Below are 15,091 nucleotides of genomic sequence, written 5' to 3' on the forward strand. Positions count from 1 at the left end.
CTTGCCTTTTTGTAGTGCCTCATATATAGAAGATGCTCAAAGCATTGTTAATTGTTTTGGTACTGAATGTTTTGACTTTATTCTATCAATACTAAACCTTCTCCTGATAATTCAGGATTATTATAATGAACATTGGTACCGGTTATAAACTGTAAGACAGGGCTGACTGAGATATACTGAATTGTTCAGTGATCCTTCTCTAAGGACTCTCATGCTTTTTGAGTACTACTGTATTCTTGCTACAGTTTTTCAGTTTCCTTCCTAGTTGCTGTCTGCCATCACTGTGCCTACCTTTCATGGGTTGGAGACATCATATTCATCTTAACCTGCTAGTGGAACATTTAAAATAGTGTAAATGATGAGCGTGAGGCACCAGAGGTGAAATGCATGAGCACTGTATGATGGATTTGAACTGCTTAGGGCTCTTTCTTGTTCATTTGGCGACTCTCCAGAGTGTTACTAGTAGTTTAGGTGCCTGATAAATAGACTGAGTTGAATGCAGGCAGTATTTTATTACACTGGATTATGAGTGTAATTCCTTCTATTCAGCACTGGCTCCTATTCCAGCTTTATTTAGCTGTGAGCTCCAATAGGGGAGAGATGGTACCTGTTTTTGTCACTACTCTACATACAACCAAGCTCCCATTCTGGGGCAAGACACACGGCAGGCGCTCAGCCAATACCAGAATAACAAGCACCTTCCTGTGTGCTGTGTGGATCTGAACTCAGGGCAGAGACAATTTTATCTTGCTCTCATCACAATGAATCTATGTAGAGTACAACTTCATTTTAGGACCAGTCTTGGGAGACAAGGGTATAGGATCGGTATACCCATCCCATGAGCTTCTTGGAACTGAAGAACACTTTCTCATGGAGGTACACCACCACAGTAAGTTCCAAGAATGATACAGGGTTCAGACCTGCCAAGGAAAGACCTCTTGTCTATGAAGAGCTGGCTGAGAACTACACCTTTTTGCAAGAGAAGGGGAAAAGTCGTCCCAATGCTACTGGAAGAAACATTTGTGAACACAGAGGGAAGTAAACGAGGAGTGCATAGAATGAAAATTCAGAAGCAGCTTCTGGTAATGTGGGACACTACAGCTTCAGAAGCGTCCCTCAGTAAACTTCCATCAATAGATATTTGATACATGTTAGTTCAGGATGACAGCTTACCTCACCATCAAAAACCATCTCAAATTCTTCTCTGTTTTTAATCTTGGCATAGAGGTATTCAGCCAGTTCCAAGCATTTGTTGATCTGATTTTCAAAGCCCACTGTACCCTGTTTTTTTTAAAAAGAAAGAAAGTCATATTTGTTGGTGAAGAGTTGCATTTCCCTGTGATGGCATTGAGAGGGCTTTGCTGTCTTTATCTATCAGAAATATACAGAAGAGTATTCTTGGAGATGGTTAGCAAGAACCATCTCATTGAATGTGTATGGTTTTCTCACAGCTCTGTATGTGATAACATGTGCCAAATCTCTTTTGAAAGCATTCTAGTCTCTGGGCAGTTATCCTCAACAGGGCTTTTAGATTCTTGCTAGTAATTCACAGCCTGAGTCTGAAGCCCATTTTTGGTTTGCTTTAGGTTACTGCCACCCAAACTGTCGTCTACGGACACACACTGTAACCAGCCCATGATGAGATGAGTTGAAAACCTGAGATTAAGCAATAAGAAACTTCTATGGCCGTTTGACAGAGTAATTTTACATCTACTGAATCTCATTTTTAAAATTGATGTTTATATTTTGTATGGCTTTCTATTTCATCCTTCTAGCAATTCATCTTTATTGTATTGGTCTATGACAGGTTAAAGAAAACCCCAACTGGTTCTTCAGAGAGTTGGAGAAATAGTACTTTGGAACCTACCTTCCCCAGAAGGAAGTCCTGACCAAACACATCCCCCTCACTCCCGGAGAGGCTACCCTCCACATAACATCATGTTACCCCTTTGTGGTGGCAGGCAGGCAGGCAGAAGGGGAAGCACTGGTCTTAGGACACACCCTGAGACGGCAATAGCTCCAAGTATTGACAAACTGGCTGAGCATGAGTTTCCAAAGCCAGCATGGCTGATTAGTGACAGCAGCATGGGGGTTGTTGAGTGGGCCGGTGTCAGCAAGGAGAGCAGATGCACGAGGCTTGTGGGTTGCTAATGCACCTGGGCCAAGGCCAACACTGGCAAAGCAGCAGTCATCGCTGAGCATGTGCCTGGGCCAGTCCGCTTTCCTCTTGAGAATGAAGCCCACACCAGGATCTCACCTTGGTAACCAATTCACTGTGAGCCAAACTTCCGGCAGATGGTTCAAGGGGTTATTGTTAGGCAAAACCAAGGCACAAATTACAGAGACAGGCCATGTGGTTATTATATTTCTGAATCATAGGGCTCTTTCTCTTCTTGCAATTCGTGGCTATTTATATGCTTAAAATACCTGTGATTACTTTGTGGTAGAAATCAAATTCAGACTATTTCTATATTAAGACAAAATGACTTAGTGAGGAAAAACACTAATAATCCATCAAATTCTTCCTACAGAAGAACATTTGACTAGATGTTTGGCTGGAAAACCTTGTTGTTTTGGTATTAGTAGACCTAATCTTGAAACTTACTAAAATTAATTTACAGTAAAGAAAAATGATGGTTGTGATCTAAAGCTGTGAAATCAAAATTGCCTTTACTTGACTGCATAAAAATACTTTTGAAACAAATAGTCACATAGTATTCCTTCTCCTCATCCAAAATTTGAGGGAAATTCCAATAGCTTGCTTTTTTTCTTCTAGACATAGAAAAGCAACCTGAAAGACTGATAAATGCAGACACAGCATGCCTCAGTTTAGGATTTCTTAGAATCAAGTATGCATTTTCTAGAAGAGGGTATGAAAGAGGCCGTTATTTAAATAGAACTTAAAACTGACATATACATCCCATGATTCGAGATCTCATAAAAGAAATCAGGGTTTTACACAGAAAAATGCAGTAATTTTATCTTTATCTCTTTCTCTACATCTGCACTAAATAATTTCAGTATCCCTAAGAACTGCTGTGGAAGCCCTTATCTTGGCAAAATTTTTAGTGCTTATAAGAGAAAGTTAAAGAAAATGTCATGCTAATTCAAATTGAGACTGAATGGAAAGAGAGAGAATTTGACATAAGGGATAAAGTTATTTCATTCACAAGCAAAGAAAATACAGTTAACTCAATTATCTAGATATTGATTACACACATAATGAATTATCTGTGATACAGCTTTGCCCCTCTTTTGCCAGCCAGCCTGTGCAAATTACACTTCTGCTCTATTTCCTGAAGGCCATTCTTCATACCTTTGCTTTCCACATCAGCCAGAACTTGAAGATGTCTACGTGGCGGCCACACTGAATGGCCTTGTCCCCAGTGTCATAGGAGACATCATACTGCTTGTCCGGCTGGAACAGGTATCCCGCACACATCTGGTTGCATCCTTGGAGGATACCCTGCCATGGAAATCAACACATGGAAATCTGTACTCTCAGGACAGAAGTGTGGATGGCTTGGAAACAAGGCACGCTGGACTTGGGGTCACATACAACCTTTCTTCTAATGTCTCATGAGGACTTGCACTTGTCCCAATGTCCTTCTCTAAAACCACCCTTGGAAGAACCTTTGCCCCTTCTCCTCTGTCACTGTACTTGGAAAATTATCTTTCGTCTCAGATGCCAACCATGAGCGCCCACCCTATTGTCCCTCTAAGGAGCATCTGGAAATGTCTGTGGCTGTTTCGGGTTATTTCACAGACTGGGAAGTGCTATGGCATTCAGTTGGCAGGAGTTGGGGATATAAACTTCCTACAGAGGATGGGACAGTCTCATGTGTAGAAGAATTGTCCTCCCCAAAGTGCCCCTTAAAAGGTGTTCCAGTCCTTTCCCAGATGAAGTTAACAGGCACTCTACTTAGGAGTGGAGTAAGGAGCATCTGCATTTGTGGCTGCCACAGGACAGAAACAGGCTTTTGTGGATGCTTCAGGGTGCAAAAGTTTTACTGAAAGAACAAAGCTCTCCAGACTTTTGTGGATGCTTCAGCGTGCAAAGTTTTACTGAAGGAACAAAACTCTCCAGACTTTTGTGAATGCTTCAGCGTGCAAAGTTTTACTGAAGGAACCAAGCTCTGCAGGGCGGGGTTCCATTGTTAGAGTCTTAAAGAAGAGAACAGGCTACTAACTCACAGCTTTTTGGTCAACATTCCCAGTTGCCCTGAGTTGACATCTGTAGTTGTGGTTCGGAGTAATCTGTTTCAGCTCTTGGGGCCACAGACTCACGCTCAGAACCTGAAGTATGTTCCCGCCACCTCTTTTCGTCCTGAGGTGAGAGGTGGCAGCTCAGCTTATCACTCTCACTTTTTAGAGAAGGAATGTGAAATAAAACAATGCCCTTGAAGTTTCCTCCACTGGCAGGGCCTTGAGCACTGAACAAGGAAGAAGGAATTGTGCAGAGCAAGAGCCAAGGGAAGGTGCTGGGTTAGCTGAAGCCTAGCAGACACAGAGGGGAAACAACAGCCGTGGCAGGCTGAGCCAGGCTGTCAGCCTTGGCAATTCCTCAACAAATACTGTAAGAAGACCTCCAAACTTCCCCCTTCTCATGCCTTCTAAAGGGTGTGCAGGCCAATAGCTCATCTCTAGGGGGAGGACAGACCTTTTCCTTTACAAGAATGGCAGAGCACTGCAGCAGCACACCCATCATCTTGTGAGGGTTCCAGGTGACAGAGTTGGCCCTGAAAGAAGCATATGATACTCTGAGGAGAAGTTGCAGGGGTCAGCAAGCGGCAACTGTCCACTTGAGGAAACCATCACCCCCCACAACTCAAGTCAATGCACGTTTTCAGTGCCCAGTCCCCTAAACTGACCTAAGACTGGAGTGGATACCCTTTCCCTTCTCCAGGGGATCTTCCCAACCCAGGGATCGAACCCAGGTCTCCTGCATTGTAGGCAGATTCTTTACCAGCTGAGCCACAAGGGAAGCCCCCTAAACTGACCAATAAGTGGTAAATAAACACTTTGTGGGCAGTCTCAGAGTACTAAGTAGCAGACTGCCTTCTCTAAAAAACTGCTATTAATACTAGCTAACATTTATGAAGAGCATTTATTATGTTTCTTAGTATCCCAAGAGCATTACAAGCATTTTATCAGTGTGGTGTCATGCTTATGAACTCAAGCTTTGAAGCCAGATTACCCAAGTCTGAAACCTTGCTCTGACATTTGCCAGTTTGGGCAAGTTACACAACTCCTTTGTGCCTCAGTTTTCCTGACTGTAAAGTGGGGAGAATAATATCTACCTCAAGGAATTGAATAAACTTAGTAAAATGAGTTAGTAAATATAATGCTAATAACCATGCCTGAAATACTTAATTTTTACAACAACCCTATCATATTAGGACTATTGTCACCTCTATTTTAGATGGAGAGAGTGAGGCACAAGAGGGTTCAATACACCACCCAAAGTCACACAGCCAGGAAGTGTTGGAGTCAAGATTCAAATTCAGGGAGTCTAACTGTCAATCTAGTGTTCATAACCTCTCTGCTAGTCTGCCTCCCGCTAGGCAATAGACTCAGGTTCTTTCTGCCTTGCTTTTCTTACTTATAAAACAGACTGGTGATGCTGACCTACTTGCTTATAAGGTAGTATGAAGACGGACACATAAAAGCAAGGATCAGTTGGACAATTCCAGACTTTGACTACTTAGTAGCATTGTTTAAATGCTAAATAAACATAATCTTGCCTGTTTAGTCTGCAATGGTAGTTTAACAAGCATGGTCTCCTAGCAACCATATCACTCCGTCAGACACAATTAAATGGTTAAGGAGCGCGTTAGCTAGGACATTACAGAAACAAACAAGTGTAATGTATGATGATTAAAACTTGGGTAACTCCTTCTCAATGGCCTAGCCCACAGCTGGGCTCTGTGCTTTAATACCTGTGAAGAATGTTTTCCCCAGACATAGCAATTGGCTTGGAATTATACTGCCTCTGCTCTCCTTGGAGCTAAATTCCTGCTGTGAATTTTTAACCTCTTCATCTTGCCTAGGTCCAATAGAGGGAAAACAATTTAGTGTATACTTGACTATAGAGTCTCTACTGTTGTTCAAAGAGAACAAAGGCTTGAAGTACCTACCGCATGAATAAAGAAAATCTTATGAAAAGTTCTAAGTTGACTCAATGTTATCTCATTAAAAAGCATCAGTGTCAAGCCATATTTTAGAAGGTAGTGAATTTAATCCATTTTCTCACAGTTATCATGCACTGAACCATTAAACAATTATACACAGATCTCACAAAATATCTGAAAAATTTTTTTGAATGTCCTAAAGGACTGAAGTAAATCATTCTTTGGTGCTACAAGTGGAAAGTAGTAACATATGCTGTAGATTCCGTTTCTTTCAGAAGACATATGTGCTTTAAAATGTTAGAAAAGAAAAAGTCTAGGGCAAAATGTTTCAAGTTTTCCCTTGACTCACAGATGGAAAATGGAAATTGCCTGAGAAATTTAAAGTACAGTTGGACTGGCCCATCTACATATAAGATCTTGTCCTCCAAGTTAAGGCTCATATAACTATGCTTCAGCAAGTTATGCTTCACCCACTCACTCAGATATTGGCCTCTCAAAGCTGAAAGGCAGGAGGGGAGGCACAAGAGAGGTAAGAACACTTGACCCACTGGAGCGCCTCCCTGACGTCTGCTGCCGGTCCACCGCTCCACCCTCATCTGCTCTTGCTGCTGTCACATTGCTCCAGCCACAGTGGCCTGGATGATGGTCCTTCCTCCAACTTGCCTTGAACATCCTTCTTCAGGACCTTTGCTTTTGCCCTTCCCGCCACCTGGAACATTTTTCCTTGTATCTGTCTTTCTATCTCTGTTTATCCTAGGATCTGCTGAAACGCTACCACCCTAGAAGGGCCTCTGACTATCCTGTCTAAAATGGCACCCCCTGGCAGATGAAACATCTCTTTGTTTATGAACATCTAGTCCACTGGACAGTACGATTTGGGAGGGGAAATCTTTTAGTTGACACCACCTTCCATATATTGCCTTATTTTTTTTACATGTGCCAGGTACACATTTTTAGAAGAGTGCCTGGTGGCTGGGCTGAAGACAGGTACCTGGCTCATGACAGGTGCTCGGTAAATAGTTGCCGAATGAATCAATGAATCTTTGTGAGCTCATTTCAGATCGATATTTAGGAGTTAGGTCAAAATCGTATTTGGTTTAGAACACCCACTGAATGTGAATGGTAAATAAGAAAATAAGTAAATAAGGCATGCTGAGAGTCCTGCCCTTTCCTCAGTTTAGTGGGAAATGTAAGCTTAGTGAGAAAGAAGAACGAACTAAATCAGCACCCCTTCATGTACCCTCGACAAACTCATTTAGCCTCCAAATGCCCACACTGGTAAATCTCTCTTCTCTCCTGCTCAGGCACCTTGCAATCAATCTACTGTTGAGCTTATCACAGGGTGTGGTAACTATTTGTCTTTCTCTTTTACTAAACTGTGAGCTCATTGAGGCAAAAACTCATTTGACTAGGAAATCCATCATCTTTGATTCCCCAGTGCCTGGCATACAGTAAGTGCTCAATAAGTGCCTGCTGAACAAAAGTGAGCTTAAACTGAATAAGATGTTGGGGATCAGGGCAGACACATCAGTGGACTCAGCACACCATGTGTTGCATGGCCTGGATGGAGGAGGCCCTGTGCTCAGCCCTTACCTCTCGATGCCACTGAGTTTATGGCGGTGCTTCTGGGACATGAGCAGCCCGCCGCCCCAGGCAGCCTGTGAGGACAGAGAAAAGAGGGAAAGGGACCCTGATCAACACTCATGAGTCTGAGTCCGGTCACACCACACCTCTAGCAAAACATGACGAGAATATAAATGGTGAAAAACACGAGCTCCTCTGACAAACAAAACCCACACAGATTGTTCCACCAAGGGCAGTTGTAACTATTCATCATTTATCACATCTTCTTCAAAAGTTCCTCCAGATTAATGTCAGGGTCACCATGCAAGTAATACAGATAAATGGGGCTGAGCCTGTGGAGCTGAGATTCAAGGCCTAAAGTACTCTAGAAAGCCAGGGACACTTGAGATGACCCACTTGAGACACTTGAGCCCCTGGGGGGCTCTGGGAGCAGGTTGGCAACTAGAGGTTGCCATCTGAGTTTACCCAGAGTAGAACTCTAAGGGTTTCTGAAAATCTCTGAAGGCAGCTGCCCTAGTGGGCTTGGATTTTCTGCAACTGCTCCTTCAAGAGCAGGACATTTTTGCGGGTTCCCTGATGCATGTTGATCAAACAGCTTGGGACACCATGTGACACAGGAACAGACTTTGTAATCATTTGTCCAATATCAGGGCAGATCACCCCATTGTCCACTTGTGGGAAGTTAAACCCATGAGAGAATGGAGAGAGAAAGAGAAAACAACACACCCAGTCACACATGTGAAAATCTACCTCTTATGTTCCTAGGAAATGGAACAAAATCTCTTCATTGATAACACCTCCCACATACAGCCTTATTTTTCCTACATGTACCAGATATGCCTGTCTTATCTTTTCGTTCCTTCCTTTCTTTTTAAGAAAAGTGCCATAGATGGTTGGACTGAAGGCAGCTGAGTGTCCATATTCAGATTCATGGCCAATTTCTATATATTGTATCTTACATTTTTTTCCCCTTTGAAATCAGTTGTATTTTACTCTATAGCCATTTGTTCAGACAGAAGCTTTCTGGGAAAGTGATAGAGTTGAACTTGTAGGCTGAACCATAGAAGACAGCAATTGGCCAGGAAGGACTGAATAAGCCCCAGGGCACAGACAGGCCTGGGTGTATGCCTGTCATGAACAGCCTGCTGGGGACGAAAGAAATGTGGTGGGGAGTGAGGCTATGGGAGAAGCTGGAGGAAAATCATAAAGCAGAGCTGCTTCCACCCCTCGAAGGGCCCAGGCCACTCTGAGTTATACAGCACTTACATCGACATGCAGCCAAAGGTTGTATTTCTCACAGATATCTGCAATCTCCTGTATTGGATCAAAAGCGCCATAAACAGTGGTGCCAGCAGTTGCATTGACGTACAGAGGGACGTAACCCTATAAGAGGGACAGGCTGATGAGTCTTTCTAACCTCCCTCCTTTCCACACAACGAACTGCAGTAGCATTTATTTCCAACAGAGACCAGCTAAGCTGGTGTGATATCCGATAGTATATCTGGGACTATTCTCCATTGGTGCATTCACTCATTTCTTCATTTATTCAACCAATATTTTTAGTGACATTCATGTGCCAGGCCCTGTTGAGGATGCTGGGAACACAGCAGTGAGCACAAAAGACAAAGACTTCTGTCTTCGTGGAGTCTGCACTCTAATGGTGAGTGACTGACAATCAGCAAATTTAAATAAGAAAAATAAATAGTATGTTTAAGAGTGACATGTTCTATGGCAAACAATAAAGCAAGACAAAGTAATAATAAGTGTCTGGAGTGATGGCGGGTGTCTGAATGCTATCTGGATATACTACATTTTAGAAGCTGTGCTGTTCTAAGTGTATTGATGTAATAATAATATGGAAGCACTGTTTGGTTATTGAAAACAGATCTATGCACTATTTCCCTCAGGGCAGATATAGTAAAATTTTGGTGTGAACAGGAAATAAACGAGAAAGCAGAGTAATAGAGCTCAGACAGGCATGGGAAAATCTATGAATTCTAGGAGATCCTCCTCTCCCTTTGCTCAGTTCTTGCGACATTTCTATCTATTTCCTCTGCTGAGACCCAGGCAAACGACCACAGTCAGAGAAAGAGGTACAAGAATGTAACCAAAACAACTAAGAGTTGGTAAGTGGCCTGACAGCTGCCTGGCAGTGCCTTGTGATATATCTGTTCTGTGTGATTTTTCTGTTTAATAGAACTTATTGTGGCTTAGTTCACCAAGTATCATGGGCCATCTGCCAAAGCATGGAAGCAATTTGCTCAATAGAATCCTAACCTTAAATAATTTTTGTTAAAATGAGATTATACCTAACAAGTAGCAAGTAAAAAAACCTCAATTAGGCTGTCTCTTTGTGAGACTTGGATAATGGATTTATTGAAGTACATCAAACTAATCATTTGCACAATGAAGATAGAACCAGTGGATTAATGACTGAATTTTTCATTTTTCAAAATAAAAAAATTGTGTGGACACAGCTTTAAAGCCAAGTCATCACACAAGCTAAAAATAAGCAAACATCTAAGAAAAGAATTTCAGAAACACAATAAAATTATCTCATATCATCAAAGACTTTTATTGTTGGAGGCAGAAAGAAGATTATTTAAAAAAAATCTGTATTCACCAGAATTTAGATACATCATAGAGTACATACCTTTTGCTTGGCTTCAAGAATTTTTGTCTCTAAATCAGATGGAATTATCTTCCCCCTGTAATTATAATAAAAGGAGAGAAATTAAAATGAAGAATCAATGAGATTGCACATGGAAAAAAAACTTCAGCAGCAGCAAAAAGTAATTTAATCGGATATTTTCAACAGACCATTAGCAGCTTGGCACACTGTACTGAGTCAGTTCTTAAGCACAATAAAACAAATTTAACAGATGAGCACATTTAATACATCAAGAAGCTAATATTCACTCTCCCCTGCCTACCTTTCATTGCACTTTATCAAAATCACATTGTCGGTTCCAAAGCCAAGTGCAGCCCCAGCTTTCTTTATGGAATAGTGACTCTGCAACAAACAGAAGCTGGACATTAGATGTTAGAGAGTTCCTTGGAAAACACCACAGTCCATGAGCAAGTGCACCCAACTCACGTGTTCTGAGGTGAAGAGGACAAGCTTGGGCACAGCCGCCATACCCTTGGTCTTAACTTCCGGGAAGTACTTGAAGCGAGCAGCCATGATGCTGTACATGTTGGATATGGCTCCCCCTATTGTCAAGAAGACACAGTGGGAGCAGTTGGGACGCCCTCATTACTGTTTTTAACAACAAAGGCTGATGTGGTATCTTAAGAGACAAGGGAGGTCAGAAAGGGGAAGGAAAATATCCTGATAGGTTTTGCTGGCTTCTCTATTGCCAGAGCTTCCCTCTGGTCCCTCTGCCTGGAAATACAAATAATCACACTCATTAACAAAGCCATGAAGGCAATTTGGCTGGAGATGATTCACTTACTCTGGTGCCCGTCCCACCTGAAGCCTAGACAGCAATGTAAAAGGTGGCAGAAGCAGCAGCTGCAGAGATAGGTGAGTTACAACCTTCCTGCTCCCACATTCTGCTCTATTTACTGGACAAAGATGAATCTTTTCTCTGAGCCAGAAAGACAAAGAAAGAGAGAGTAACAGAGCCTATGGAAGCAGTGACACTGCCTGGGTACTGTCCTGAAAGAACAGCCCAACTGAGTTATTGAGTCATTTAGGAGAACTCCAAGCGTATTAAAATAAGACCAAACTCATATTTACTTAAATCAAGATGACAGGAGAACTGAGGTCACCAGGTATGTCTGGACAACAAAAATGAATCATGTTTGCATTAGTTACCTATTATTAAACAGGCAAATTCTGTGGATGAATTGCCTAGACAATTGCAATTTTTATTTCTTTTCTTTCCCTCATGGTGGCTCAGATGGTAGAGAATCTGCCTGCAATGCAGGAGACCCACGTTCAATTCCTGAGTCGGGAAGATCCCCTGGAGAAGAGAATCCACTCCAGTATTTTTGCGTGGAAAATTCCATGGAGGAGCCTGGCAGGCTACAGTCCATGGAGTCACAACCAGGCGGACACGACTGAATGACTAAGCACAAGCGCAGCATATACAATCATGCCGTCTCTGACACCACTCCAAACTCCCTCCTACTTACACGATTATTTGTCCTTGTTTTAAAGATTCTTATTGCATCTATACTGAACTACAGATTTAAAGTAAATATACTATTTTGGCCAAGATTGATCAATCCACTGATAATCTTGATTCCCTAATCCCCAGCTTAATCAAACTGCTGTCATCAGACCACAGTTGTGTAGCATGGTTTAGACACAGCCTTTGTCAGTTTGTACAGGTTTAGAACAGCGTTTGGTTGGTTGGAACACAAAGAATGTAGCATTCTTGCTAGCCTTTGCTTTGACAAAGAAGGCAGAACTATTGAAAAATCATATTTTTCAGGTCATAGTTCTCCTACAAACTCACTTTGTGTTTAGTGTTCTCAAAGATCCTAAGGATCCATACTGCAAACCTTGAAGAGAGTCTGGAAAAGAGAACAGAAACCTACCAGGAGAAAATATCCCATCACCATCTTTACTTGACCATCCAACTATCTCTCTCATCTTCTTAAGTGTTATTTGCTCCATGAGGACAAACACTGGTGCAATTTCATATGTAAACCTGGAAAAGTGGTGAAAAAAAAATGAAAATAAAGAAGTCAAATCACTTATTTGGAGAACACAGATCACTGGTTTAGTTTTGCACTTGGGTTTGAAAAAAAGATGTTCAAAACCACTAAAACAATTCATTTCTTAGAAGTGTTATTCAGTCAGTAATCACAAAATATCAAAAACCAGCCTGGGTTACTGAGAGAGGTGGTGGAAATACCTGCTGTGTGATTCGTCAGTAACAAAACAGACTCTCATCTGAAAGGAATGTCTTAGGTGTGGTCCACCCAGAGAAATAAAGGGAAATAAAATGACTTTTCTGGGTTCCTTTCACTTCTAAGAATATAGGATGATGAAAATGCTAATAGAAAAAAATATTCCAAGTTTTATATAAAATCTGTTTGCAACATTTTTTTTAAAAGAGACTGCCGATTTCACACTTGTAGAATCTATAAAACCCAGAACCAAAGTTTATCTTTTAAGAACAGTGTAAACATCTGAAAGCTAACCATGAAGATAATTGGAAATATTGACCATATTTTAAAGATTGCAATATAATTATCTACATGGTTTTTTTTTTACTGATGGTCCCTAAGGACAGTTAGGTTTCTATAACTCTATGAAGTCAATACCTGTCAAGAATAATTATAAGTGATGATTTCTAATGACCAATTACAAAAAAACCAAGAAGAATGTCAACTGGCACACAGCTGACTGAGGGCATCAGATATACTGGTAGGTTAGCTTTGACTTTTTATTTAAAAGTAGAAAGCCACGCTCTTCTCAAAACAATTCAAACACAAGCACAGTGTAGTGAGGAGTCATTGAAACAAGGCCATGGTGCCAAGGCATAGGGCTTAAAAGAAATCACAGAAGGTCAGTCTATAGAAAATTAAGCCAAAACAAAAAGATATTAACTGTGAGGCTTTTTGTCTTTCTTCTTTTTGCTTGGCCTTCCTAAGCATTGGAGTTTGTGGGCTCGGCTCAGACCATGCTCCCCGAAGAGAGATTCCTAGATGGACTCAGCCAAATGATAAGGGGAGATTTTATCCCTGGTTAGGGTATTCAGGCTGAATGCCAGTGATGAGGACTAATGGGAATTTTTGCTAGCTTAATGATTCAGAAAAGCTGTTTGCAAGAATGAGATACCAATGGTTGTACAAAGACACAGGTGAAGATACTAAGTTTTAAACATGGAGAAAAATTAAACAATCCAATTAATCACATGGTGGTAAAAGAGGACAAAAGATCCTGCAGGATCCTCAGGGTATATCTCTTGGTGGAAGAATTTTGTTTTCAAAAAGAATATGTTTGTTTTCCTTGGGAGGACCCTTGAAATTTAGGAGGAAGACCCTTGGAAATCATGTGTTCAGTTACCATCACCTCTGGAGGTCACAATCATGCTTTGGTTCTGCTCTGAGCCCCATCACCGTAGCAACCAACACTCCCTCATGTCTGATGGCCTGATAAAGGAAGAAGAAGAGAAGGATTCCTGGTTTAGCCTGTGCTGCTGAGTGTACCAAGGGGCAAACTCATGATGTGGTTCTATCCATTCTTGAACAAATGCGTTATAAACAGTGCCACCGATTGTTGGCAAAAATGTATGCACTGTAAAGAGGTACTGGTGGCCGGCTGTGTGCTGGAGTCTCACAGTACCAAATGAGAAGGCTCTCTAGGGTAAGGCAAGGAATCAATGGAATCATACCATAATATCAGAATCTTGTCAAGGACTGGATGAAAGCTGGACCAGAATCAAGTCAGTGCAGGAACCACACGGGGAAGGGAGAAAGGATGGTGTGGAAGGCCAGAGGGTTGGTCCACTTCATGATTTGAATCAATTTCGGCCCCAGATTTGCATGAACTAGTCTTCTTACCAGCAATATGACCATTATTCTCAGGATCAGGAGGAAGAATCTAGAGAGTTTGATCATGAGACCATCTGATCTCATCAACCTCAGGTTCCTTATTTATGCCAGGTTCATGATTCCAAAAGCCTTAGTTCTGTTCAATAAGTAGTTAATGAATGACTATTCTCTGCCAAGTGGCTTTTTATATACTGAGGAGACAAAGTTGTCACAAGACACAATTCTCAGTTTTGAGGAGGAAGTTTATTACGATGACTCCAGCATCTTGGCCTTAGTTGCATCCTATTTGACAGTCCTCGCCTGGGTCTGAAGGACTAGTTCAACGCCATAGCTAACACCGAACTTACTCTGACTCATGACCTTAGTCCTGACATCCTCTCCTGGAAGCTGGTAGCTTGCCCCATGGTTGTTGATCCTCAGCCAGGCCTGTCACATGGGCTAACATGGTGTCCCCATTCCTGATACTTCCTCTGAACTTGCTTTCTCATCCTGGGCCATGTCTACAACTGGGAGTCTGCTTGCACCCAAAGCCTTAGAGAAGACTGTGAAGTCCACCCTAGAGCAGTGGTTCTTAGCTGAGATCATAGATACCCTTAGGACTTCCAGGAAAGCTATAGTCCCTCTCTCCAGGAAGGCAACGAGGATATGCACATCATTGTGTATAGACTTGTAAGAGACTCTTCTCTTGCAGCCAGGACTCTAGGTTTGGTACCCCTTCCGTAAATGACAGATGAAAGTGGATAAAGTCAAGAGATCAAAGGTCAAATATGGATTCAGAAGAAGCTGGTTAGGTGCCAAAGTCATAGTACAGGGTGATATTTCAGAATCAGAGGATAAGACACTAAAACTGCCAAAAGCTCTAG

General features: G+C 41.8%; 1 protein-coding gene across 2 annotated transcripts in view; it reads right to left on the minus strand.

Moving 5' to 3' along the window:
- Positions 1 to 15,091, minus strand: part of GAD1 (glutamate decarboxylase 1) — a 35,572-nt gene that overhangs the window by 1,938 nt on the left and 18,543 nt on the right. Inside the window, exons 6-14 of one of the 2 annotated variants that reach the window (XM_061135134.1) lie at positions 12,264 to 12,376; positions 10,813 to 10,928; positions 10,649 to 10,728; positions 10,369 to 10,423; positions 8,982 to 9,098; positions 7,725 to 7,789; positions 4,661 to 4,739; positions 3,317 to 3,466; positions 1,174 to 1,281 (exon numbers count right to left, since the gene is read on the minus strand). In XM_061135134.1, coding sequence (XP_060991117.1) covers positions 1,174 to 1,281; positions 3,317 to 3,466; positions 4,661 to 4,739; positions 7,725 to 7,789; positions 8,982 to 9,098; positions 10,369 to 10,423; positions 10,649 to 10,728; positions 10,813 to 10,928; positions 12,264 to 12,376 — 883 coding nt within the window. Of the gene's footprint in view, positions 1 to 1,173; positions 1,282 to 3,316; positions 3,467 to 4,660; positions 4,740 to 7,724; positions 7,790 to 8,981; positions 9,099 to 10,368; positions 10,424 to 10,648; positions 10,729 to 10,812; positions 10,929 to 12,263; positions 12,377 to 13,789; positions 13,827 to 15,091 lie in introns of those variants that run through there. The other variant, XM_061135136.1, reaches the window with a different exon arrangement.

Source organism: Dama dama, chromosome 33 (genome assembly GCF_033118175.1).
Source record: "Dama dama isolate Ldn47 chromosome 33, ASM3311817v1, whole genome shotgun sequence".
In the NCBI taxonomy this organism is placed as follows: Eukaryota; Metazoa; Chordata; class Mammalia; order Artiodactyla; family Cervidae; genus Dama; species Dama dama.